General features: G+C 41.8%; 1 protein-coding gene across 6 annotated transcripts in view; it reads right to left on the reverse strand.

Annotated features, from left to right (window-relative positions):
* ARHGAP28 (Rho GTPase activating protein 28) overlaps positions 1 to 22,861 on the reverse strand; it is a 203,347-nt gene that overhangs the window by 59,879 nt on the left and 120,607 nt on the right. For 4 of the 6 annotated variants that reach the window (XM_060200701.1, XM_060200705.1, XM_060200702.1 and 1 more), the window contains exons 2-3: positions 15,824 to 16,026; positions 11,476 to 11,693 (exon numbers count right to left, since the gene is read on the reverse strand). In XM_060200701.1, coding sequence (XP_060056684.1) covers positions 11,476 to 11,693; positions 15,824 to 16,026 — 421 coding nt within the window. Of the gene's footprint in view, positions 1 to 11,475; positions 11,694 to 15,823; positions 16,027 to 17,087; positions 17,192 to 20,297; positions 20,420 to 22,861 lie in introns of those variants that run through there. The other 2 variants (XM_060200706.1, XM_060200703.1) reach the window with 2 other exon arrangements.

The raw sequence follows: 22,861 nt of genomic DNA on the forward strand, positions 1-22,861 counted from the left end.
GCTTCTAAATTCTGCTTATAAGACCTTCTGTTTTGATCACCACATGAGGTTCGCTTGTATCACTTATGCTGTGGTCTATTTACATCATCACTGCTTTACCTGGGTCCCGCCCTGCCTGCAGGGTGTTGGTTTAATCCCCACTGGTTAGATAGAAGCTTTCTATGTTCTGTTCCTGCTCTTTTTTTTTTTTTGCTCCGCCCCCTCTCCTAGTCATTTCCTTTCCCTTGTCACTTCCGGTGAAGAGATGCATAAAAGGCGATGTCTCTGATTAATAAACGAGATACTGCTTCCCACTCAGCCATGAGTCCCTGGTCGTCTGTCTCCTGCCAGCGAAGCTAGACCGGCAACTGGTGCCCCGAACTGGGACCGGCATATGGCTCACCAACGTGGGACCTAACCTGCCCATCCCCCAGATAAGTAAAGCCGTTTGGCTTACCTATCCGCCATGGGCTGCCTTTCTACTTATGAAGAGGTTTCCCAAAGCCTCTACTCTTTCTTCATGAGACAGTTTCTCTGTCTCTGGAACATTTTGCTCTGGGCCACACTTTGGTTCCTTATGACTGTGATCATAGAGCTTGGAAGATGCGCTTGCGGAGATTTCCCCTGGGACTTTCTGGACTCCCTCTCCCATGTTTCCCACGGAGAAGGACTAATCTAACTTGAAAAGCATTCTCCAGTACCCTGGCAGTCCCCAAGAATGGAGACACGTGGTTAGTTCTACTCTCCTGATTTGATTCTTTCTTCAACGGGGAGACATTTTTAAAAATGGGTGCCTGCAGCAGTTCCACAGGAACAGTCAAAACCATCCTAGCTGCAATTTTGATGTGCTTTTTGGACTAGGACACCCTCCGAGGACTCATGATGCTACTTGGTGAGATCTGAATAATCTGGTTCAAAGTGAAAGAAGCATACCAACAAAATATATATATATATATATATATATATATATATATATGTTTTTACCAGTGGCCATTTCTGCTGAAAATTACCCTTCTTCATCCAGGGTCACTTCAAAAGAGGAAGTGGAATACAAGAGAAATAATCGTGAGTCGGCAGTAGCACAGCGGGTTAAGCGCAAAGCGCAAGCACCAGCGTTAAGGATCCCGGTTCGAGCCCTCCACTCCCCACCTGCAGGGGAGTCGCTTCACAGGCAGTGAAGCAGGTCTGCAGGTGTCTGTCTTTCTCTCTCCATCTCTGTCTTCCCCTCCTCTCTCCATTTCTCTCTGTCCTATCTAATAACTACAATAATAAAAAATAAAATAAAATAAAAAAAGAGAAATAATCTTGCCACTAGGAAAGATGAAAGTGCATTTTCATTCAGGCTTATTCTCCCAGGCCATGAGCACCTTCCCATCCTGTGCTCCACATGCATGTGCATTTATACAGATTGCTGGAGACAACGGCAGGTTAGACTTTCTGTGCAGTGATCATTGCCTTTAGACATGTGCTGGACTCAGGGAAGGCACTATAAAAATATGACAGAGGGGGCTGGGTGTTAGCACAGCGGGTTAAGTGCACATGGCATGAAGCTCAAGGACCAGTATAAGGATCCTGGTTCGAGGCCCCGGCTCCCCACCTGCAGGGGAGTAGCTTCACAGGCGGTAAAGCAGGTCTGCAGGTGTCTATCTTTCTCTCTCCCTTCTCTGTCATCCCCTCCTCTCTCGATTTCTCTCTGTCCTATCCAGAAACAACAGCAGCAATGGCAACAATAAAAATAACAATAACAAGGGATATATATATATATATATATATATATATATATATATATATATGACAGTCAGATGACCTCACCAATGTGTCCTGGAGACCCACCTCTCCAAAGCCCTACTCCACTAGGGAAAGATAGAAAGAGGCTGGGGGTATTAATTCATGCCCATGTCCAGCGGAGAAGCAATTACAGAAGCTAGAACTCCCACCTTTTGCACCACAAAAATAATTTTTGTCCATGGTCCTAATGGGGGAGAAATGGTAGGGAGAAGATGACCAGAGGGCTCTGAATTCCAACTCCATCAGGACACGGAGACAGAAGAGGAAAAAGGGAGGGACATTTGGATAAGATGTGACTTTGAAAGGAAGAGAAGAGGGGACCACAGGGGGAAGTGGGGGGGGGGCAAATAAATGCAAATACAGACAGAGTTACAGAAATAATACTTAACCGTATCTGCAACTTTGGGAGAGCTACCGTGGCTTCCAATGGCGGGACTCTGGTGGTGGGAAAGGTGTGGTGTTGTAGCCCTGTTATCTTGTAATTTTGTAAATCAATATTCAATCACTAATAAGAATTTTTAAAAAGAAAGTATATGAAGCACTAACCCAACAGACTTGTCAAGATTAAATGAGCTAATATATATATATATATTACATATAGAGAGAGAAATCTTAGAATGTTTCCAGATATATAGAAAATTCTCAGTAAAAGAGTCATTGTCATTGTCAATACTTTGTCCAAATAATTAAAAACAAAACAAACAAAACACCTTTTAGCAACAGGGACTGGAGAGCTGTGAACAAATACAGACAGATAGCTATAGAAATACTAGTCAACCCCTATCAGTGACCTGAAGAAAACTGCTGTAGCTTACAATGGAGGGACCAGGGTGGGGGGAACTCTGGTGGGGGGAACGGGGCAGAGCTATACCCGCTCCCTTGTAATTTTGTAAATCAATCTTAAGTCACTCATAAAATTCAAACAGATAAGTCAAGAATAAACTATGCCAAAGTGGCAGACTGCTAATTTGAAGTAAAGTTGCTTAATTCAGTCTGTGCAAGGACAACACTGGAACACTGCCTTGTCCTTGCACACAGGAGATGAGTTTCTCTGCTTATCCCCGCTTGCAGAAATGCCCTTCCTCCAGCGGAAGGGTAGGAGCAGCCTTATCACCCGAGATAGGGGTGGTAGAGCCCAGGAGGAACAGACTTTGCTACTTCTTTCCTAATCTACAAACTTCAATTTATACTTCTTCTCAATTCTTCTTTGTCTAACAAGGTATAAAAGTTAAATATTTAGGTCATTTCTCTGAGTCACAGCTCTCTTGAGGATCACCCATATGTTTGAAGTCAAACTCATTTTTTCTCATATTGATCCATTTATGCCAATTATTGGACAAAATAGAAGAATCTAGAAGGGAGGACAAGATTTCTTTCGTATGTGTACTACTTTTCTTTGGAAGATACTGTCAACAGTCTATCCCAAACTTAGTCACCTGTCTTTCTTAATAGGATCCTGATATTTTTCACTGGCTTTTGTGTCCAGGCAAAAAAGGAAATACATAGATCATGAAACATTTTCAGATGATGATTGGTAATTGTAATTATTTTGTTCAGAATTCTAGAACACTAAGATCAGAGGGAAAGAGCTAGTTAACAAATTTTAGGAACTTCCAGTGACACAGACTGGGTATATGGAATAGCCTAGTCAAGATATAAGCAAAGGGGCCAGGGGAAATAGCATAATGGCTATGCAAACAGACTTTCCAGCCTAGGGCTGCAAAGTCCCAGGTTCAATGCCCTGCACTACCATATAGCAGAGCTGAGCAGTGTTCTGGAAAATTTAAAAAAAAAAAAAAAAAAAAGGGAAGGTGGGTGGGTGGGTGAGTGTGTTGGGGTGGCATGCCTGGTTGAGCACATGGTATGGTACCCAGCTCAAGGTGCCAGGTTTAAGTCCTTTCTTTCGACCTGGAGGAAAGATGCATCATGAACTGTGAAGCAGGTCTGCAGGTGCCCCTCTGCCACTTTATCTTTCCCTGCTCTCTCAATTTCTCTTTGTCTAGAAAATAATAAAATAAAGAGAAATAAGGCAAAAAATGGCCACCAGGAGCAGTGGACTCAACAATGCCAGCACTGAGCCCCAGTGATAACGCAGGTGACAAATAAGTGAACAAATAAGCATATGGAAGAAAGTCTCATATAGGGAGTCGGGCGATAGCACAGCGGGTTAAGCACAGGTGGCGCAAAGCGCAAGCACCAGTTTAAGGATCCGGGCTCGAGCCCCCGGCTCCCCACCTGCAGGGGAGTCGCTTCACAGGCGGTGAAGCAGGTCTGCAGGTGTCTGTCTTTCTCTCCCCTTTTCTGTCTTTCCCTCCTCTCTTCATTTCTCTCTGTCCTATCCAACAACAACGACATCAATAACTACAACAATAAAAAACAAGGGCAACAGTAGGGAATAAGTAAATATTCTTTTAAAATCTTAATAGAAAGCTTATTTCACAATAAGGTGAAAAAAAAAAACAACAAATGTTATCTTCTTGAAGATAAAAAAAATCCATATTTGTATAATTCAGGCTTTCTTGGGCTGTATACAGTGAAACACATGTGTAAGTGATCATACTTATTTTTAATATATGTATGACTACGTTAGTACAGGCAGGTAGAATTCCATGACTGGTTTACCATCAAGAAGCTGAATGTAAATGACAGCGACTATGTGTTCCTGCAAGGAGCAATACCACAGAACTTGAGCTGCATTTTCAGAGGATGACTTAGTATTCATGATTTAATATTTTATTTATTTATTTTTTTTCTCCAAGGTTATTGCTGAGGCTCGGTGCCTGCACTATGAGTCCACTGCTCCTGGAGGCCATTTTTCCATTTTGTTGCCCTTGTTGTTTTTAGTATTGTTGTAGTTATTATTATTGTTGTTATTGATGTTGTTGTTGCCAGATAGGACAGAGAGAAATGGAGAGAGGAGGGGAAGACAGAAAGGCGGAGAGAAAGACAGACACCTGCAGACCTGCTTCACCGCCTGTGAAGCGACTCCCCTGCAGGTGGGGAACTGGGGGCTCTAAACAGAATCCTCACTCCAGCCCTTGCACTTTGTGCCATGTGCGTGCGCTTAACCTGCTGCACTACCGCGCGGCCCCCTATTTAATGTTTTCTACTACAACTAAAGTTAACCTTCACTGGAAAATTACATTTACTGATACTTTATGAGATCATATAAAATTTTATTTGGATCCATAGAAATAATCATATCTCACTTTGCTTATTCATATTTTCAAAGTTTCCATAAAGATCACGTACTATTTTCATAACAAAAGAAACAATACTTTTGAAAGGAACACATTTTACTAAGGAATTGGAGTAAGAGAATGAGATCCACATGGCAGAGTGCACATACCTCATCTCTCCCTGTAAATCATTCAAAATGTCAGAGAGAAACCTTTCCCAAGTAGACCCAGAACCGTTATATATTCCCACTTGCAGAACAGAAAATGTGGGATATTTCTGGAAGAGAAAACGTAAGCCAGAGCGGCTGATAAAGGCAGAAGAAATCCTGGGATACAAACTCCTCTATCTCAAAATAAATGAATGAATGAATAGATGAGTAAATAAATAAATTGTTGTGCTACCTTTTCCCCTCTCCCTCTGTCTCTATCTGAAAAAGTGAGTTTGATGGCCCAAAAGGTAGTGCAGTAGACAAAGCTCTGGTTCTCTCTCTTATCTCTCTCTCGTATATATAATTTTTTAAGTCAGTTGGGAGGAATAAAGTCCTGGTGACAAGAGCATCAAAAGTCATGAAAGAATGAATTTATTGCCCCCCTGAACAGCAAGACCAGGATAGCTTTCTCCCACATAGCAGCATATGCTCAGTGTAATTCCAAGATAAAACCACAAAAGTCTTTGCTTGAGGACAAATATGATCCCCAAGAGGTGGTGACAGCACTGTTCTGGGTGTGGACAGGACAAGTGTTGAGTTGTTCTTCAGTGGGCTTTCTGAAAGGATACAGGCCTGAGAAGGAAATGAACTACAATTCTTCAGGGTTCTAGCTACCTTGACAGTGATGCTGTATTTATGTGTCTTAAATTACAGTGTGAAAATGAACCCTCACTAACTTCAACACTCACACAGGCCCAGATTCCTATTCAAGAAGAGTTTTGGCGAGGAAACATGTTTATACGACAGCATATCAAGTCTATGCCATAGTAAATAAAGTCATTACCTATACTAGTCAAGCAATCAGTCAAGTCCTCCACTAAGACAGACAGGTCACCATTCAAGGAACAAAATTCACTGAGCAATAGCAACAGCCAAGAAAAACAACTGATGCTACCATAATGACCCTGGGTCCACACTCCCAGAGATAAGGAATAGTAAGTAGGAAAGCGTCCAGTGGAGGGGTGGGATATGGAACTCTGGTGGTGGAAAATGTGTGGAGTTTTACCCCTCTTAGCCTACGGTTTTGTCAACATTTCCTATTTTGTATTTTATAAATAAATTACATTTAAAAAAACACTGATGCTGGAAATAAAACAGATGATCATGAAGGAGCGGACAGATCATTCAAGAAGAAAAAAACAAAGTCCTCTGCAATTCAAGATTTAAGTTAGTAACTTCAGCATGAGAAGCACTGAAGCCAGGAAACCAAAACAAGCTAAAACTGTAAAAGACACGTCAATGAATTAACAATGACTTGCATTTCAGACGATTTTGAAAAACTAACAATGACTTGCATTTTAAAAATCAATGGTAAGCAGAAGAATTAATATAATTATCACCATGACTGACTTCTAAAATGAAGTTGAAAGATAATCAGGAATGCAGAACACACACCCCAAACAAAACTCATAAAACTGGAAGAGGACACAGAAATTTAACCCAAACAATCACCTGAGAAACCAAAGGGAATCGATACTGGTGTTAAAAGGTCGACCTGAACAAGCTCTTGACATTATACAGGAGCTCAAAAAGTGTTATTTTTTTTTTCAATTTAAAAATGGTAAGGTGGTATTAAGCGCACATGGTGCAAAGCACAAGGACCGGCATAAGGATCCCGGTTCGAGCCCCCGGCTCCCCACCTGCAGGGGAGTCGCTTCACAGGCGGTGAAGCAGGTCTGCAGGTGTCTGTCTTTCTCTCCCCCTCTCTGTCTTCCCCTCCTCTCTCCATTTCTCTCTGTCCTATCCAACAATGACAACAACAACAATAATAACTACAACAATAAAACAACAAGGGCAACAAGAAGGAATAAATATTTAAAAAAATAAATAAATAGTAATAATAAAAAGAAATAGAATTCAGAAGTCCCCAGATGCTGAGAGGTAGCTCCTCAGGTAAAGTGCACCTTACTATGTGAAAAGTCCTGAGCCTAAAAACCATGTAGGAGCACTTCTCGGCAGTATCATGGATGCCTCCTGGGTGGTGGGAAAGTGGGGTCTTTCCTCCCTCTCATTAAGTAAGGATGGGAAAAAAGACAGGTGCAGGGGAAAACCCAGTTCAGTGGTGGTATTTGCCACGGACAAGATGCTGAGTCCAATTTCTGGGATCGCCTTAAAAATACCTCCACAGGGAGTCGGGCTGTAGCGCAGTGGGTTAAGCGCAGGTGGCGCAAAGCACAAGGACCGGCATAAGGATCCTGGTTCGAACCCCGGCTCCCCACCTGCAGGGGAGTCGCTTCACAGGTGGTGAAGCAGGTCTGCAGGTGTCTATCTTTCTCTCCCCCTCTCTGTCTTCCCCTCCTCTCTCCATTTCTCTGTCCTATCCAACAACGACAACAACAATAACTACAACAATAAAACAATAAGGACAATAAAAGGGAATAAATAAATAAAATAAAATATTTAAAAAAAAATACCTCCATAAGAGGCCAGATGGTGGTGCACCTGGTCAAGCACACACAACCCAGTGCACAAGGACCCAGGTTCAAGCCCCTGGTCCCCATCTGTAGGGGGAAAGCTTCACAATTAGTGAAGCAGGGCTGCAGGTGTCTGTCTCTCTCCCTCTCTATCTCCTCTTCCCCTCTCAATTTCTCTCTGTCTCTATCCATTCATAATAATAGTAATAGTAAAGTTAAATTTTTGTTTTAAATCTCCACAATTGTAGGTAGGTAAAGGAATAAACTTGATACCAATGCTGTACTTTCTCCTCAGCAAAAATGTATGAAAGAAAAAAATGAACAGCTACAAAACTTTGAAGGAAAAATACATTTGAGTATGCTATTCTATTTGCAAAGATTAATAAAAACCATTTAATCTGTATATCTTTTGAATTATTGACTACCTTCCCACAAGGTGTATGTATATATATATATATATATATATATATATATATATATATATATATATATTGGGTCAGACTGATGTGTCAAACATTAATGCAAGAGAATTTAAGGTGCTAAGTTATTTTAAAAGTGAAGCAGAAAACTCTAGGTAATTATTCTAGTAGGATGGAAAGAGGGAAGAAGGAGAAAGGTAAGATGGGTGGGGAGAGGGGTGGGAGAGAAGTTGTGTAGCAAACATACAGACAGACATGGTGGCAAGAAGGAAAAAAGGGAATGCTGTATGCTTCACATTGGTTTTGGTCTCACACACACACACACACACACACACACACACACACCCCGCCTCTGGGAGACTGTGGTATGGCCCCTGCCAGTTTCGCGGGTCCTCTTCTTGTCCCACCCCCCCCCAAAAGATCATGATCACTATAGAATAATTTCTATAATAGAATAATCATTTATTTTATTTTACAACTAGTAAATGAACGTAGTACCTTCAGTGTAATACCAGTGAGCCACTGCCATAGCCCAGTTTCCAGTCTATGTTTTTTTGAGAAAAGGGAGTTAGAGAGAGCGAGAGAGACAGAGAGAGAAGGATGCCAAAGCAAGCCATCACCACCCTGAAGGCCGCTAGAAGTTGAACCCAGGGCCACACATGTGGCAAGGCTGGCATCTGACTAGCTGAGGGATCTAGTCAACAACCTGATCTCCTAAACTATTTAAAGACTTTCAGGTGCGCCACTGCGAAAGATCGTACTCAACTATTGCTGTAAATCATCTCACCATGCAGACAGAAACAGCTTCCACCTAGGCCAAAAGTGCGAACAGCACAGAACTTAGAATGCACATGCCTTAGGAACGTCAGCACGGAGAGCAGAAGGTTCTAGAACTGTGCTGTCCAATACAACAGCTACAAGTCACATGCGTCTGTTTAGATTTAAATCAATTCTCATTAAATTAACATCCCAGTTCCTTACTCACACATGTCAAGTGTCAGTGTCATGTGGCTGGGAGCTACCACATTGGAGAGCAGAAAAACTATTTCCATCCCTAGAAAGTTCTGAAGAACAATGTCATTTCAGCACATTCTTAGGATTCACGCAAAGGTTAACTAAGTATATGTGTTTCCCTGGAAACCATACACCCAGCATCATTAATGTGTCTAGGAGGAGATACATCTTTTATTTATTTTTAATTTTCTATATTTATTTATTTTCCTTTTGTTGCTCTTGTTTTCTTTTTATTGTTATTGTAGTTATTATTATTATTGATGTCATTGTTGTTGTATAGGACAGAAAGAAATGGAAGAGAGGAGGGGAAGACTGAGAGGGGGAAAGAAAGACAGACACCTGCAGACCTGCTTCACCACCTGTGAAGTGACTCCCCTGCAGGTGGGGAGCCGGGGGCTTGAACCAGGATCCTTCAGATCCTTCAGCTGGTCTTTGTGCTTCGTGCATTTAACCTGCTGCACTACTGCCCAACTCCCAAGGAAATACATCTTATAAAATACCTAAAGGTGGTCTGGGAGGTGATGCAGTGGATAAGGCATTGGACTCTCAAGCATGAGGTCCTGAGTTCAATCCCCAGCAGCACATGTACCAGAGTGATGTCTGGTTCTTTGACTCTCTTCTCATGAATAAATAAGCAAAATTAAAAAAAAAAAAGTTATTTGTTACTTGGACTGCTTCTCTCTTCTAGGCTCATTTCTAGCACAGAATTAAAAAAAAAAAGCCTAGAGTAATTAGAGTGTCTTCAAACATGCTTTCAATCTACAATCCTTGAAATTTTATTTTACATCATTACTGATATTACAATTAATGAGATGTGAATCCTTAATCAAAATGACAGCTAGCTTGCCTTAGGGAACTTTATCTGTAACTACAACATTAAGTCGCCGTCCCCACTCCCCAGGCCCACTTTTTTCTGTATACTAATTACTCGAAGAACTCCAAGAATCCCATCTGCATAGAACCGAACATAGAACCTTGGCCAGAATCTAACTGGCAAAACTTTGTTGTATCACTGATACAATTACAGCAAGGTAGTGTTTATACCGCAAAATATCCATTATGCCAGGAACAAATGAATGGGTTTCAGTAAGACACAGAAACAGGCCAGCATGACTGAGCCTCAGATGTCAGTCAGAGAGCAGGGCTCCGCCAAGGGCAAGCTAGAGTTCTAACCAGTCATTTCTCGGGAAGCTGGTGCTTGTTTACACTTATTTTTCACTCCCCTCCAGGGTTATCACTGGGGCTCAGTGTCAGCACTATGAATCAAATGCTCCTGGAGGCTATTTTTCCCATTTTGTTGCCTTTGTTGTGGTTGTTATTGTTGTTATAGCTGTTGTTGTTGTTAGATAGGACAGAGAGAAATCAAGAGAGGAAGGGAAGACAGAGAGGGGGAGAGAAAGACAGACACCTGCAGACCTGCTTCACCGCCTGTGAAGCGACTCCCCTGCAGGTGGGGAGCTGGGGGCTCGAACTGGGATCCTAGAGCCTGTCCCTGCGCTTTGCACCATGTGTGCTTAACCCACTGCGCTACCGCCCAGCCCCGTTTTATGCTTTTAAAAATGAGTTACTCAGGAGCCAGGCGGAGGTGCACCTGGTTTAACACACACATTATAGTGCACAAGGACACAGGTTCAAGCCCCTGGTCCCCACCTGCAGGGGAAAAGCTTCACGAGTGGTGAAGCAGGGCTGTAGTTGTCTCTTTCCCTCTCTATCTCCCCAGTCGCGCTCAAGTTTTCTGTCTCCTTCCAATAAGAAATAAACAAATAAAGTAAATCTTAAAAAAAGTGAGTCCCTTATTTATTTTGTGGGGGAAGCGGGCACTAGGGCACAGACTCTCTCTGGCATACGCAGTGCCGGGGATCAAAGCCGGGTCTCGGGCACGCCAGTGCTCTACTGCTGAGTCACCTCCCTGCCTGTTCCTTACGGTCCTGTGATTCATGCTTTTACCCAATGTTGGGATCTTTTACTTTATTGCCATTTTGACTTACGTCACTGCAAAGGCTGCATTCCCCATCCACGCCCCCACACCTACTGTCATTTAAAATTAGACTGCTTTCTTCCCTCCCTTTACACCTGCATCCTACCACTCCCAACAGACGTTATCTCTCTTTCTTTCTTAATCTGACAGAAAAGGGGAGGGAGAAGAGGGGAGGCCGTGGCGCACCTAGTTAAGTGCACGCATCACAGTGCGCTAGGACCCAGGTTCGAGCCCCTGGGCTCCAATTGCAGGGGCAAAGCTTCACAAGTGGTGAAGCAGGGCTGCAGGTGTCTCTCTGTCACCCTTTTTAAATAAATTATTGAAACAGGGGGAGGGGGACAAAGGGGGAGAGACAGGGTGAAGGGAGGGAGAGAGAGATAAAGAATAATAAGTTTATTGAGGGAGACTGAGCAGCCTTTTCTGATATTATTTACACATCTGTGTCCTTACCAACCCCTAGCAAAAACCAAACTCTGAGGAATGTCCACTACTTACAGGAGATTCGCTGACTCCGAAAATATCCCTGACATCCCTAACAGACTGCTTGTTCTTCTTCCTCATGGTTTGAGTGTAAGTATTATATCTCTTCTTCACCGCAGCAGCCTGGGTCCTAGACAGCGTAGAGAGCAAGGCTTTGCCATCCTCCTCTTCATCACCGGAAATCAGGGTGGATAAACCCACATCTTGCAACCACTCTGCTTCCAGTTCTCCTTCTGTAAAATAACATTACACGAGAACGTCAGGACATTCTCCAAATGCCTGTAAATGACATGTTATTATCTACAGACAGGCAAGTATCATTGAATTACTATCAGTCCTTGGAAGCTGGATGGTAGCGCAGTGGGTTAAGCACACATAGTACAAAGTGCAAGGATTAAGGCTCAAGGATCCCGGTTCCAGCCCCCAGCTCCCCACCTGCGGGGGAGTCGCTTCACAGAGGTGAAGCAGGTCTGCAGGTGTCTGTCTTTCTCTCCCCCTCTGTCTTCCCCTCCTCTCTCCATTTTTCTCTGTCCTATCCAACAATGACATCAATAACAACAACAGTGACTACAACAATAAAACGACAAGGGCAACAAAAGGGAAAATAAATAAAATATAAAATTTAAAAAAAAAAAAAAAACACACCTCACCATCCATCGCTACTGTAAATTAGATGTGCAGACATAATAAAGAATTCAGAAACTGCATCTGTAACAGAAAGTTCACCAGGCATGCATTTCCTGGGAACTGAGCTAAACAGGTATTCTACCTGAGAGAGGTCGGGTCGAGGGCAGACCAGAGTGTGAAGACAGCAGCTGAGGAGTCTTGGACTCTACTCAGAGCACTGCATCACAGGTACATGAACAGAGCCTTCTAGGGTGCCTTACGGGTCCAATTTCTTAGCGAAGCAAATCATTTATTTATTTGCTGTATAAGCTGCTTCTTTGATGGAAAATTCAAAGAATATAAATTCAGCGGAGCTAATCTGTATTAATAAATTTCTAAAATCAGTGAACTATGATTTGGAAGTCTTTCTAAAGTCTTAGATAGATTTTCATTTTTGAGGAGAACATTTATAAATACAGTTTACTATTCATGCTTTGCAAGTTGGAGTTTCCCCTCCACTTCTGGAAGTAGTAGTGAAAGATGGTAAAGGAGGAGTAATTTACAGTCAAAAGTTAAAATTTCCCAGGAATGAGAACAATTTAAATCTTAGAACTCAGATTCTAAGGATATGCAGACTTATTTTCTATAGGAACTAACTATAACAGATATGAATGCTATTTCTGTTTACTGCATTATGAAGAATGCAGCCCTATGCTGATCATTCTAGCTGGCAAATGTATTTACTTCAACACAGAATGTGTATTTGAATTTTTAAAAATATTTATTTACTTTATTCCCTTTTGTTGCCCTTGTTTTATTGTTGTTGTTGCTGTCATTGTTGGATAGGACAGAGAAATGGAGAGAGGAGGGGAAGACAGAGAGGGCGAGAGAAAGACAGACACCTGCAGACCTGCTTCACCACCTGTGAAGCGACTCCCCTGCAGGTGGGGAGCCTGGGGATCAAACCGGGATCCTTCCACCGGTCCTTGCGTTTTGTGCCACGTGCGCTTAACCCGCTGTGCCACCGCCTGACTCCCAGTATGGAACTTTTGAGGAAACAAAAGCAGGCCAGTCTTTACTGGAAAAGAGAAGATGAGGAGAAGCATGGACAAGCTGAGTGGCCAGAAAGATGAACCACTTCATCGTTTGCAGGCTCTGTAAGGTGTTTTGTTTTGTTTGTTTAATTAATTGTTTATAATTTTAATTTATAAAAAGGAAACACTGACAAAAACCATAGGATAAGAGGGGTACTGTTAAGGATTTTATTCTCAATCCTAAATTCAAAGAAAAATCATGGAAAAGTCCCCTGGTTCCCCACCTGCAGGGGAGTCGCTTCACAGGCGGTGAAGCAGGTCTGCAGGTGTCTGTCTTTCTCTCCCCCTCACTGTCTTCCCCTCCTCTTTCCATTTCTCTCTGTCCTATCCAGTAACAATGACATCAATAACCACAACAGTGTTAAACAATAAGGGCAACAAAGGGGGAAATAAATAAAATAAATATAAAAAAAAAGTTCCATACTCTATTTTGTTACATCGTCTTCAGATTTGCCAACTCTACTATCACCTAATTAACAACCATTCAGGTCTAAAGTTATATAACCCTTTACCAAGGACATTTTTCTTTTATGGCCTGAGAAAACAGTGTGTGTGTGTGTGTGTGTGTGTGTGTGTGTGTGTGTATGTGTGTGTTATTCATTTTCTCCTATAAGTTCATCAATTCCATAGAAGAAGAAAATATTACTGCTTTTAGTTAGAACTTGAACATTTTACATATAGTACCAGCACAAGTAGGTACACATATATGTTTAATCAACATTCAGTTGTAATACATAGTTTTGGAATTTTTCTAACAGGTCAGGTGAGTGACAAAAGAACTCTAACTTTTAATAAGCAGTTTAGTTCTTATAGGTACCATTCTGTACTGAGATGCCTTTGTTAGTTTGTTGGGGAAACATAAAAAAAAAAAAAAAAAGAATAGCGTCTTCTCAGAAAAAACAATGACTTACACAGAGAGAGTTCTATGTATAATAACTATGAACTCTAAACTGAGTACATAAAATAACAATTTGAAGGTAGTGGAGAGGAACCAAGAGTAGGCAAAAACTGAAAAACAATTAATTTTGATAAAAGGAAATGTACTGAGTACAATTTGTATTTGTACAGTTTTTCAGTTGAGGTGGTTTCCAAATTGCTCAGGAGATGGTGGCCAGAATTCAAACAGAAAACCACAGTGTCAATTATTTGAAGAGCCTAAGGACAGAGTATGGAATTTACCAGAACAGCTGGAAAGTAAAAGACATATTTCTCTCCCGGAGGGAGTCGCACAAGAGAGAATTCCAAAATCTGTGCATAAGCCCTGACCAAATCCTTAGGTCACCCTTGGACTAACAAAAAGCACAAGAAAGATGCCAAGTGCTCTACTGAAACATAGTGGTTACAAGGCTAAAATAAATTACCAAGGTTACTGATGTTGCATAGAGAATAAAAACAGAGTAAATGCTAGAACTAAAATCAGCTTCATTTAGAGAAAGACAATGGAATAAAGTCTCTGAAATATACCAATAACAGTACAATGTTATAGCATCAAAACTATTATATTATCTAGGAAATGCTTTGTAAAAGCTTTATCAAGAGAAAAAACAACATCTAGAAGTGACTGTGTGATGACATTACAACTGCTAATATGTCTCTGTTTAAGGATGTAAGGTAAAGATGCTCATAAAAAGTGAACATAGAACTTTAGCAAAGAAATGAAAATTGCATCAAAAAACTAATTAAAATATAAATGCACATCTTAGAACTGGAAGTTAAAATACATTAAATACATTTTCTGGAAGTTAGGGATTTTTTTGTAGCAGTGTAGCTTAGCAAAACTGAAAATATTTTCTATGTCTTCACTCTTTAACAGATGAATAAATATATTAAGGAGAGCAAGAATCAGCTTTCTCATTACTGGAAAAGGGAAGTTATAAACACAGGAAAATATAAGATAACAACAGAACCTGTAATGCTGAAATAGCATGTAAGGTTATCAGTATGAGTTCTCATAGTCGTTAATACAAGTTCTAGTTAAGACAAGATGTGTAGCAGATACAAGGCATTTTCCCTTATGGATCTTTCTGGATTTGAAAAGACAAAAATAAGAATGTAAGTAAAAGGAATGAAAAATACACTTCACTGATAGAGGACAAATGTGTGGTGAGGGCGGGGGCGACACCACAGTGGGAGTGTACAGGATTTGGAGAACAGAGGTTCCAGGTCTAATCATTAGCACCACCAGAGTTGAATGGTGTTCATTCTAGTCAATAATAATAATAATAATAACAACAACAACAACAACAATAATAATAAATGATAATAAAATGCACGATGGGATTTTTTTATTTTTAATGATATATGAAATACACTAGCTGTTGGACATCCAAACTATTTTTTCCTTTTAATTCCACAGGAAAACAGACCTCTGTTCTCCAAATCCTCTGCACTTTCACTGACTGTGCTTAGTATGACCATAAGGATTCAATCTGGGTTTTGTTGACAGTCCTCCTTGAGACCATGAATCCCTGGGCAGAAGTCACCCTGAGCCAGTTCAGTAGATGTAAATCAGTGGGAGTGGGTTGCCGATAAACTCATTCCTACTAATTTCTTCATTTTAATGTTCTTCTCTACTCCTGCTATTATCTACAGCGAGATGGTTTTTGCCTGCAACAGAACAAGAGAAAGCATACAAAGAAAGACAGGTTAGGTCTACACCTTACCATCTAGAGGCTTGACCTCAGTTGGCCTCTGCTCTTCCTGCCCTGCTATACTGTTGTCTTTAATACTTTCTATTTCGCGCCAGAAATCCTCCATGGAGGCGCTGTCTACGGAGGCTTGTGAGTTGGAACGGCTAAATGCAGGAGTTTGGAGAGATTCTTTAGAGAGCATCCTGTTAATTCTTCGGCAGTGAGGAATGGATTTTCTGTGGAAAGAATAATATCTGTGAGTAAAGACCATGTTTTTCTATGCAAAAATGTGTCCTGACTTTTCCTGCACAGTTTCTCATGGAAGCAAATGGTACAGGGCATGTGGGCAAAATCTTAGAGATAGTTGGTCAGTGGAGTGGAGGCAGATGTGAAATGCAGGTTACGAGAATCTGAATAGTACTAGTTTCAATTGAGTCAACCCTCTCAAGAAAATTAAAAACACCTTTAATTGTAATGACCAACTTTTATTATTTTTATTTACTTATTTATTTTGACCAACTTTTTATTTTTTTTGGCAGTGAAGTCAGGCAATATTTTTTCCACCTTTTTAAAAATATTTATTTATTCCCTTTTTGTTGCCCTTGTTGTTTTATTGTTACAGTTGTTGACGTTATTGTTGGAGAGGATAGAGAGAAATGGAGAGAGGAGGGGAAGACAGAGAGGGGGAGAGAAAGATAGACACCTGCAGACCTGCTTCACCGCCTGTGAAGTGACTCCCCTGCAGGTGGGGAAAGGGGGCTCAAACCCAGATCCTTACGCCGGTCCTGCGCTTTGTGCCACATGCGCTTATCCAACTGCGCTACCACCGACTCCTGAGATTATAACTTATTATGGTCTGCCTTGAGTGAGTATTTTGCAACTTCACAACAATGTAAATACCTTACAGGAGTATGATTCTCAACCCTTCATTATTATTGTATACTTTACTTCTTCATTTCTGTCTCCTAAGTTATTGTTGCTGTTTTAAAAGTCAACACAATTTTAAATTAAAAATTTATTAGCCAAAGAAAGAGAGGATCAGTAGCATGCCTGTGTGGCCATCTGATAATGTACCAACTGACCTTCAGAACCATGGCTCCTAGAATACTCAAAGATACTGATTATCAGAGAAATGCAAAGAAACAGCGAGATATCACTTTACACCAGTAAGAATATCAGACATTAAAAAGGACAGTAACAGGGTCAGGCACCTGATAAAGCACACACATTACAACACATAAGGACCTGGGTTCAAGCCCATGGGGAGAAAGAGGGAAAGAGAAAGAAAGACACTTACAGCACTACTTCTGCTGGGAGGGAGTTTCACAATTAGTGAAGCAGTGCTGCAGGCGTCTCTCTTTTCCACTCTCTCCCCACCATTCTAATCATTTTCTCTTTGTCCTAGCAAACAAAAGAAAGAAAAATCAATCAGTAATTCAACGAGTAAAAATAAAAGTAAAAAGGACAGTAACAACAAACGTTGGAGATGATGTTGGGCTAAAAGGACACTTCTGCACTGCTGGTGAAGACAGACATTGGCCCAAACCTTGTGGAAAACAGTGTGGAGATTTCTCAGAGTTCCAGGAATGGACCTACCCTACGGCCCACAATTTCTTCCTAGGAATTTACAATCGAAAGGAAACAAAAAGACCTACCAGAAGGTGTCTATGCACACCTGTGTTTATAGGAGCACAATTCTTAATAATAGCCGTAACGGGAGTCGGGCTGTAGCGCAGCGGGTTAAGCGCAGGTGGCGCAAAGCACAAGGACTGGCATAAGGATCCCGGTTCGAACCCCGGCTCCCCACCTGCAGGGGAGTCGCTTCACAGGCGGTGAAGCAGGTCTGCAGGTGTCTATCTTTCTCTCCTCCTCTCTGTCTTCCCCTCCTCTCTCCATTTCTCTCTGTCCTATCCAACAACAATAATAACTACAACAATAAAACAACAAGGGCAACAAAAGGGAATAAATAAATTAATATTTAAAAAAAAATTAATAATAGCCGTAACATGAAAACCGCCCAGAAATCCAATGACAGATGAGGAGTAGCTAAGGAAGTGGTGGAATACGGCTCAGCCGTTAAGAGTAGCGAAGCCGTCTTTTCTGCTTCATCTTGGATGGAACTTGAAGGTATCATGATATCGGACAGAAGCCAGAAAGATAAGGAAAGGGACTGCATGATCTTACCTACAAGTGGGTCTTAAGAAATAAGGGGAGAGACAGAAATCACAATGCAAAATCCGGACTGGGGGTAGTGTACTGCACCCAAGCAAAAGACTCTGGGGAAGGAGAAGGGTTGGAGATCTTATTGGATGATGGTGGGGAAGGACCTAAGCCGTGGGTGAGAGTGTTCTGCGGAGAAGTTTTGTGCAGAGATGAGAAATTATACCCAGGGTGAGGGTAGACAGCATAATGGTTATGCAAAGAGACTTTTATGCCTGTGGCTCCAAAGTCTCAGGTTCAATCCCCCAGACCACCATAAACCAGAGCTGATCAGTGCTCTGGTATAAAAGAAAAAAAAAGAAAAGAAATTATACTCATGTGTCAACACTGTAAACCATCAGCCCCACAAAATGATATAAATAAAATGCATTATATTTATATTTGTTTATTGGATAGAGACAGCCAGAAATCGAGAGAGAAGGGGGTGATAGGGAAAGAGACAGAGAGACACCTGCAGTCCTGCATCACTACTTGTAAAGCTTTCCCCCTGCAGGTGAGGTCCGGGGGCTCGAAATTGGGTCCTTGTGCACTATAATGTGTGTGCTCAACCAGGTATGCCACCATCCAGCCCCCATTTAATCTTTTTTTAATATTATTGTATTTTACTTATTTACTTTCCCTTTTTTGTTGCCCTTGTTGTTTTATTGTTGTAGTTATTATTGTTGTTATTGATGTCATTGTTGGATAGGTCAGAGAGAAATGGAGAGAGGAGGGGAAGATAGAGAGGGGGAGAGAAAGACAGACACCTGCAGACCTGCTTCACCGCCTGTAAAGCGACTCCCCTGCAGGTGGGGAGCTGGAGGCTCGAACCAGGATCCTTTCACTGGTCCTTGCTCTCCACGCCACTTTCACTTAACCCACTGCGCTACCGCTAGAGTCCAATTAATCTTTTTAAATGAGTTATTTTCTTCTAATGTCAATATTATGTCATCACTGAGTTTCCTAAAATTTTAACAAAAACTAGTCCATTATATACAGGTCTTGTTTTCCTTTCCTTTCTTTCTCTCTTTCTTCCTTTCTTTCTCTCTTTTTTTTTCCTTCTTTATTTCTTTCTTTCTCTTCTAATTTTATTATCTTTACTTATGTATTTGATAGAGACAGCCAGAAATCCAGAGGGAAGGGGATGACAGAGAGGGAGAAAGACAGGGAAGGAGGTGCTAGAGAGGCAGAGAGACAGAGAGACACCTGCAGCCCTGCTTCACTACTAACAAAGCTTTCCCCTTGCAGGTGGGGGCTGGGGGGCTCGAACCCAGGCCCTTGTGCACTGTATCATGTGTGCTCAACCAAGTGTGCCACCACCCAGCCCTTACTTCTCTTTTCTACACTTCGAAACTTACGTTGCATGGCACACATTGTTTTAAAAGGAACTCTAGAAGGGGCCAGGTGGTGGCGCACCTGGTTAAACGGAGATGCCACCGTGCACAAGAACTTGTGTGGAAGCCTCCAATTCCCAGCGGAGGGGTGGGCGTGGAGAATTAAGAGGTGAAAGCAGTACTGCAGGTGTCTCTCTTTCCCTGTCTCTTATCTTTCCCTTCCCTCTCATTTTCTCTGTATCTCTATCCAATAAATAAATAAAATGTTTAAAAAACACACAAAAATAAAAATAACTCTAGAATGTTAGTGAAAACTACTTTCCCTCAGGAGGGCCAAGTTTTTCCCTGTGGTTACTGTGAAGTTGCAGATGATTTCAGTCCAGTCAAGTGTTGGGCTGGGTTGCAACTTTAATTACTGAGTTGCTGGAAAAGTCATGATGCGTTTTTACATAGAAAAGCATAGAAAAAGACAGCATAGCTTTCCCAACAACCCCAATGCTTTTATGTTACCTTTGGTTCCAAGTGCCTGGAGGGAAAATATGTCTAGTGTGTATATTCCAGGTTTCCTCCAAATAGGAGAGTTTTAACATATGAACTCTAGAAATCTCTGTGCTGAGTTTGACCTACTGTGCTGTTGCATTCTCATTAAAAAAAAAAAATGTAGGGAAGAGAATAGTCAGACGTGGAGAGTTAGTTATGCATTTGAAACATGTCCAAATTGTTGCCTTGTGCCAGGGCAGGAAGCCCCATGAGTTTCACTGGTGTCTTGTGGCACTGATAGATCCCTGTACCTACACAGCTGTTACGTTCTGTCTACTAGTGCCCAGACTCAGGGCAGAGCCGTGTTCAGGGAGTAAAGTGACCGCTAGGCCCTGCTCACACAGGAAAAAAAACTCCTCTCTAGAAATGAGTTCATTTAAACGTCAAACCCAAGCCATCCAGGGGTGAGGGAGAGAGCATAATATGAAAATGACCTTCACGTCTGAGGCTCTGAGCTCCCAGGTTTGATCCTCAGCACCACCATAAACCAGAGCTGAGAACAAACTAACAAAGAGATGTCAAGTTCTCTATTGCGGGGTTTTCTTTTCTTCTTTAAGATGTACAATCTTCACATTTTTCCCCCCCAGTAGTTCTAGTGGAAAAGACACTGACAATTTAGGTTTTAACTGGAAGTGGAACTCCCACAGAACATCATAAACATATGAGAATTTTTATTTTTTAAATTTTAAAGGATTGTATTTGCTAATGCACTGCTAGCTTTGCTTAACTACAACTTTAAGTGTTCTTAGTACTTCCCAAGAATACTTTTAACAAACTTCTTTTTTTAAAAATTTCTATTTGTAAAATGGAAATATTGACAAGACCATAGGATAAGAGGGGTACAACTCCACACAAGTCCCACCACCATAACTCCGTATCCCATCCCCTTCCCTGATAGCTTTCCTGTTCCTTAACCCTCTGGGAGTATGGACCCAGGGTCATTGTGGGATGCAGAAGGTGGAAGGTCTGGCTTCTGGAATTGCTTCCCCGCTGAACATGGGCATTGACAGGTTGATCCATACTCCCAGCCTGCCTCTCTCTCTTCCCCTAGTGGGGCAGGGGCTCTGGGGAGGTCGGGCCCCAGGACACATTGGTGGGGTCGTCTGCCCAGGGAAGTCAGGTTGGCATTATGGTCGCAAACAGACAAACTTCTAAGGGGCTGGGTGATGGCACAAGTAGTAAAGCAAACAAGTAACCATACAGAAAGACCCAGAGTCCAGCCCCGGATCCCCGCCTGCAGAAGGAAAGCTTTATGAGCGACAGAGTAGGCTGCAGGCCTCTCACTCTCCCTTTCTCACCCTTATTTCACTGTCTTGATCATCTAAAGGGGGTGGTGGACTCATTGTGCAAGCACTAAGCCCCAGTACTAACCCTGGTGGAGAAAGGAAGGAAGACAAAAAGACATGGAGAGAGAGAGAGAGAGAGAGAGAGAGAGAGAGAAAGATACTTCTCACAAAACAAGCAAACAAAAACCTCACTCTGTGGACGTTTATTATTTCTTATTCTATAGAGAGCTTCAAATTTAACAATTTTCTATCATCTACATTGCATCCTATGACCCTAATTTTACCTCTACTAATGAAATAGTCAAAGTATTATCATCTCAAGGGAGTCAAGCGAGGGCACAGAATTAACTGCACAATTACAATAAGATAAAAATTCTTTCCCTGGCACATTCTTCCTGGAGCCTCTCCAGTTTCACCTTCCTTCACTCTCTCTTGATCCTGGCACTAGACATGCTAGTCTTCTCTTGGTTTCTCTAGAAAGCCAAACTGTTTCTTGCCTTACGAAGTGTTCTTTTACTGCTGTTTCTGTCTGAAATTTATTCTGCCACATCCTCAGCCTTTTCTTGGGACACTCTAGCATAGCATTCCCCTAGCTGTCTACCATATTGGCTTTCTGCACTGCCTTCTTCTCATTCAATATTAGACACTTTGTTTATTCACTTAGTACGTATAGCACATGCTAACTGTCATATTTACATGGTTATCTGGCAAATAAAAGGAACTCAGAACTATTTGTTGAATAAAAAACTAGGGGCAGTGAAATCAAGATAGGAATTCAAACCCTCAGTCCTATCCAAATGGTCTCCCTATAGTAATCTCAACTTCAAAAGTCTCCTCAAGGTGTTTATGTTTCTGCACACAACTAGACATATTTTTATACCAGAGATGGAATGGAATGTAGTGATTTAGAGAAGACTCTGGAGTCAGCTGGTCAAGCTTTGAGTGTACAATCTGCTACTTTCTAGATTCTTCTTCTTCTAGCATTTGCCCTTCTTCCGTAGCCAGTCAACAGCGTCAGGTTGAGCCTGATGTCAAGTTTCGAGACCTCCTTTGAATCTGGAGAGGTGGCAGTCGTTGACTGTGTGGGTCATAGTCTGCCTGGAGCCGCAGGGGCAGTTCGGGTCGTCTCTGGCCCCCCAGCGATGGAACATAGCGGCGCACCGGCCATGGCCTGTTCGATAGCGATTGAGGAGGGCCCGATCATAACGTGCTAGGTCAAAGCCGGGTTGACGCTTGCAGGGGTCTGTGATGAGGTGTTTGTTCTTTACCTCAGCTGACTGCCAACTCTGTTTCCAAGAGACTGGGACAGAGAAGTTCAGTGTAGGCGTAGGGGACCAGATTGGGTGACGAGATTTATAACTTTGAACAATCTACTGAACATCTGTCTTCATTTCCTCGTCTCCAAAACATGAATCTCCCCTCCCTCCATTTTTATTAGTGGCTTAACAGTATTTTTCCAAATTCTAAAATGTACAGGCATAATTTCACATTTACATGTTGGTGTATGTATCTCACTCTCCCCTCTGTTGAAGTCATGTGCGTCTAGTGCCAACAACCACCATAGGCCTCACAAATCCAAGAGACAGTGTGGTTACCTTTTTTTTTCTCTTCAAGTTTATTTGCTTTAATCCTTTATAATCCATATATGAGCAAGACCATCTATTCCTCCATTCCTTTGCTTATTTCACATAGCATAGACACTTACTGTTCTA

This window comes from Erinaceus europaeus, chromosome 10, assembly GCF_950295315.1.
Source record: "Erinaceus europaeus chromosome 10, mEriEur2.1, whole genome shotgun sequence".
In the NCBI taxonomy this organism is placed as follows: Eukaryota; Metazoa; Chordata; class Mammalia; order Eulipotyphla; family Erinaceidae; genus Erinaceus; species Erinaceus europaeus.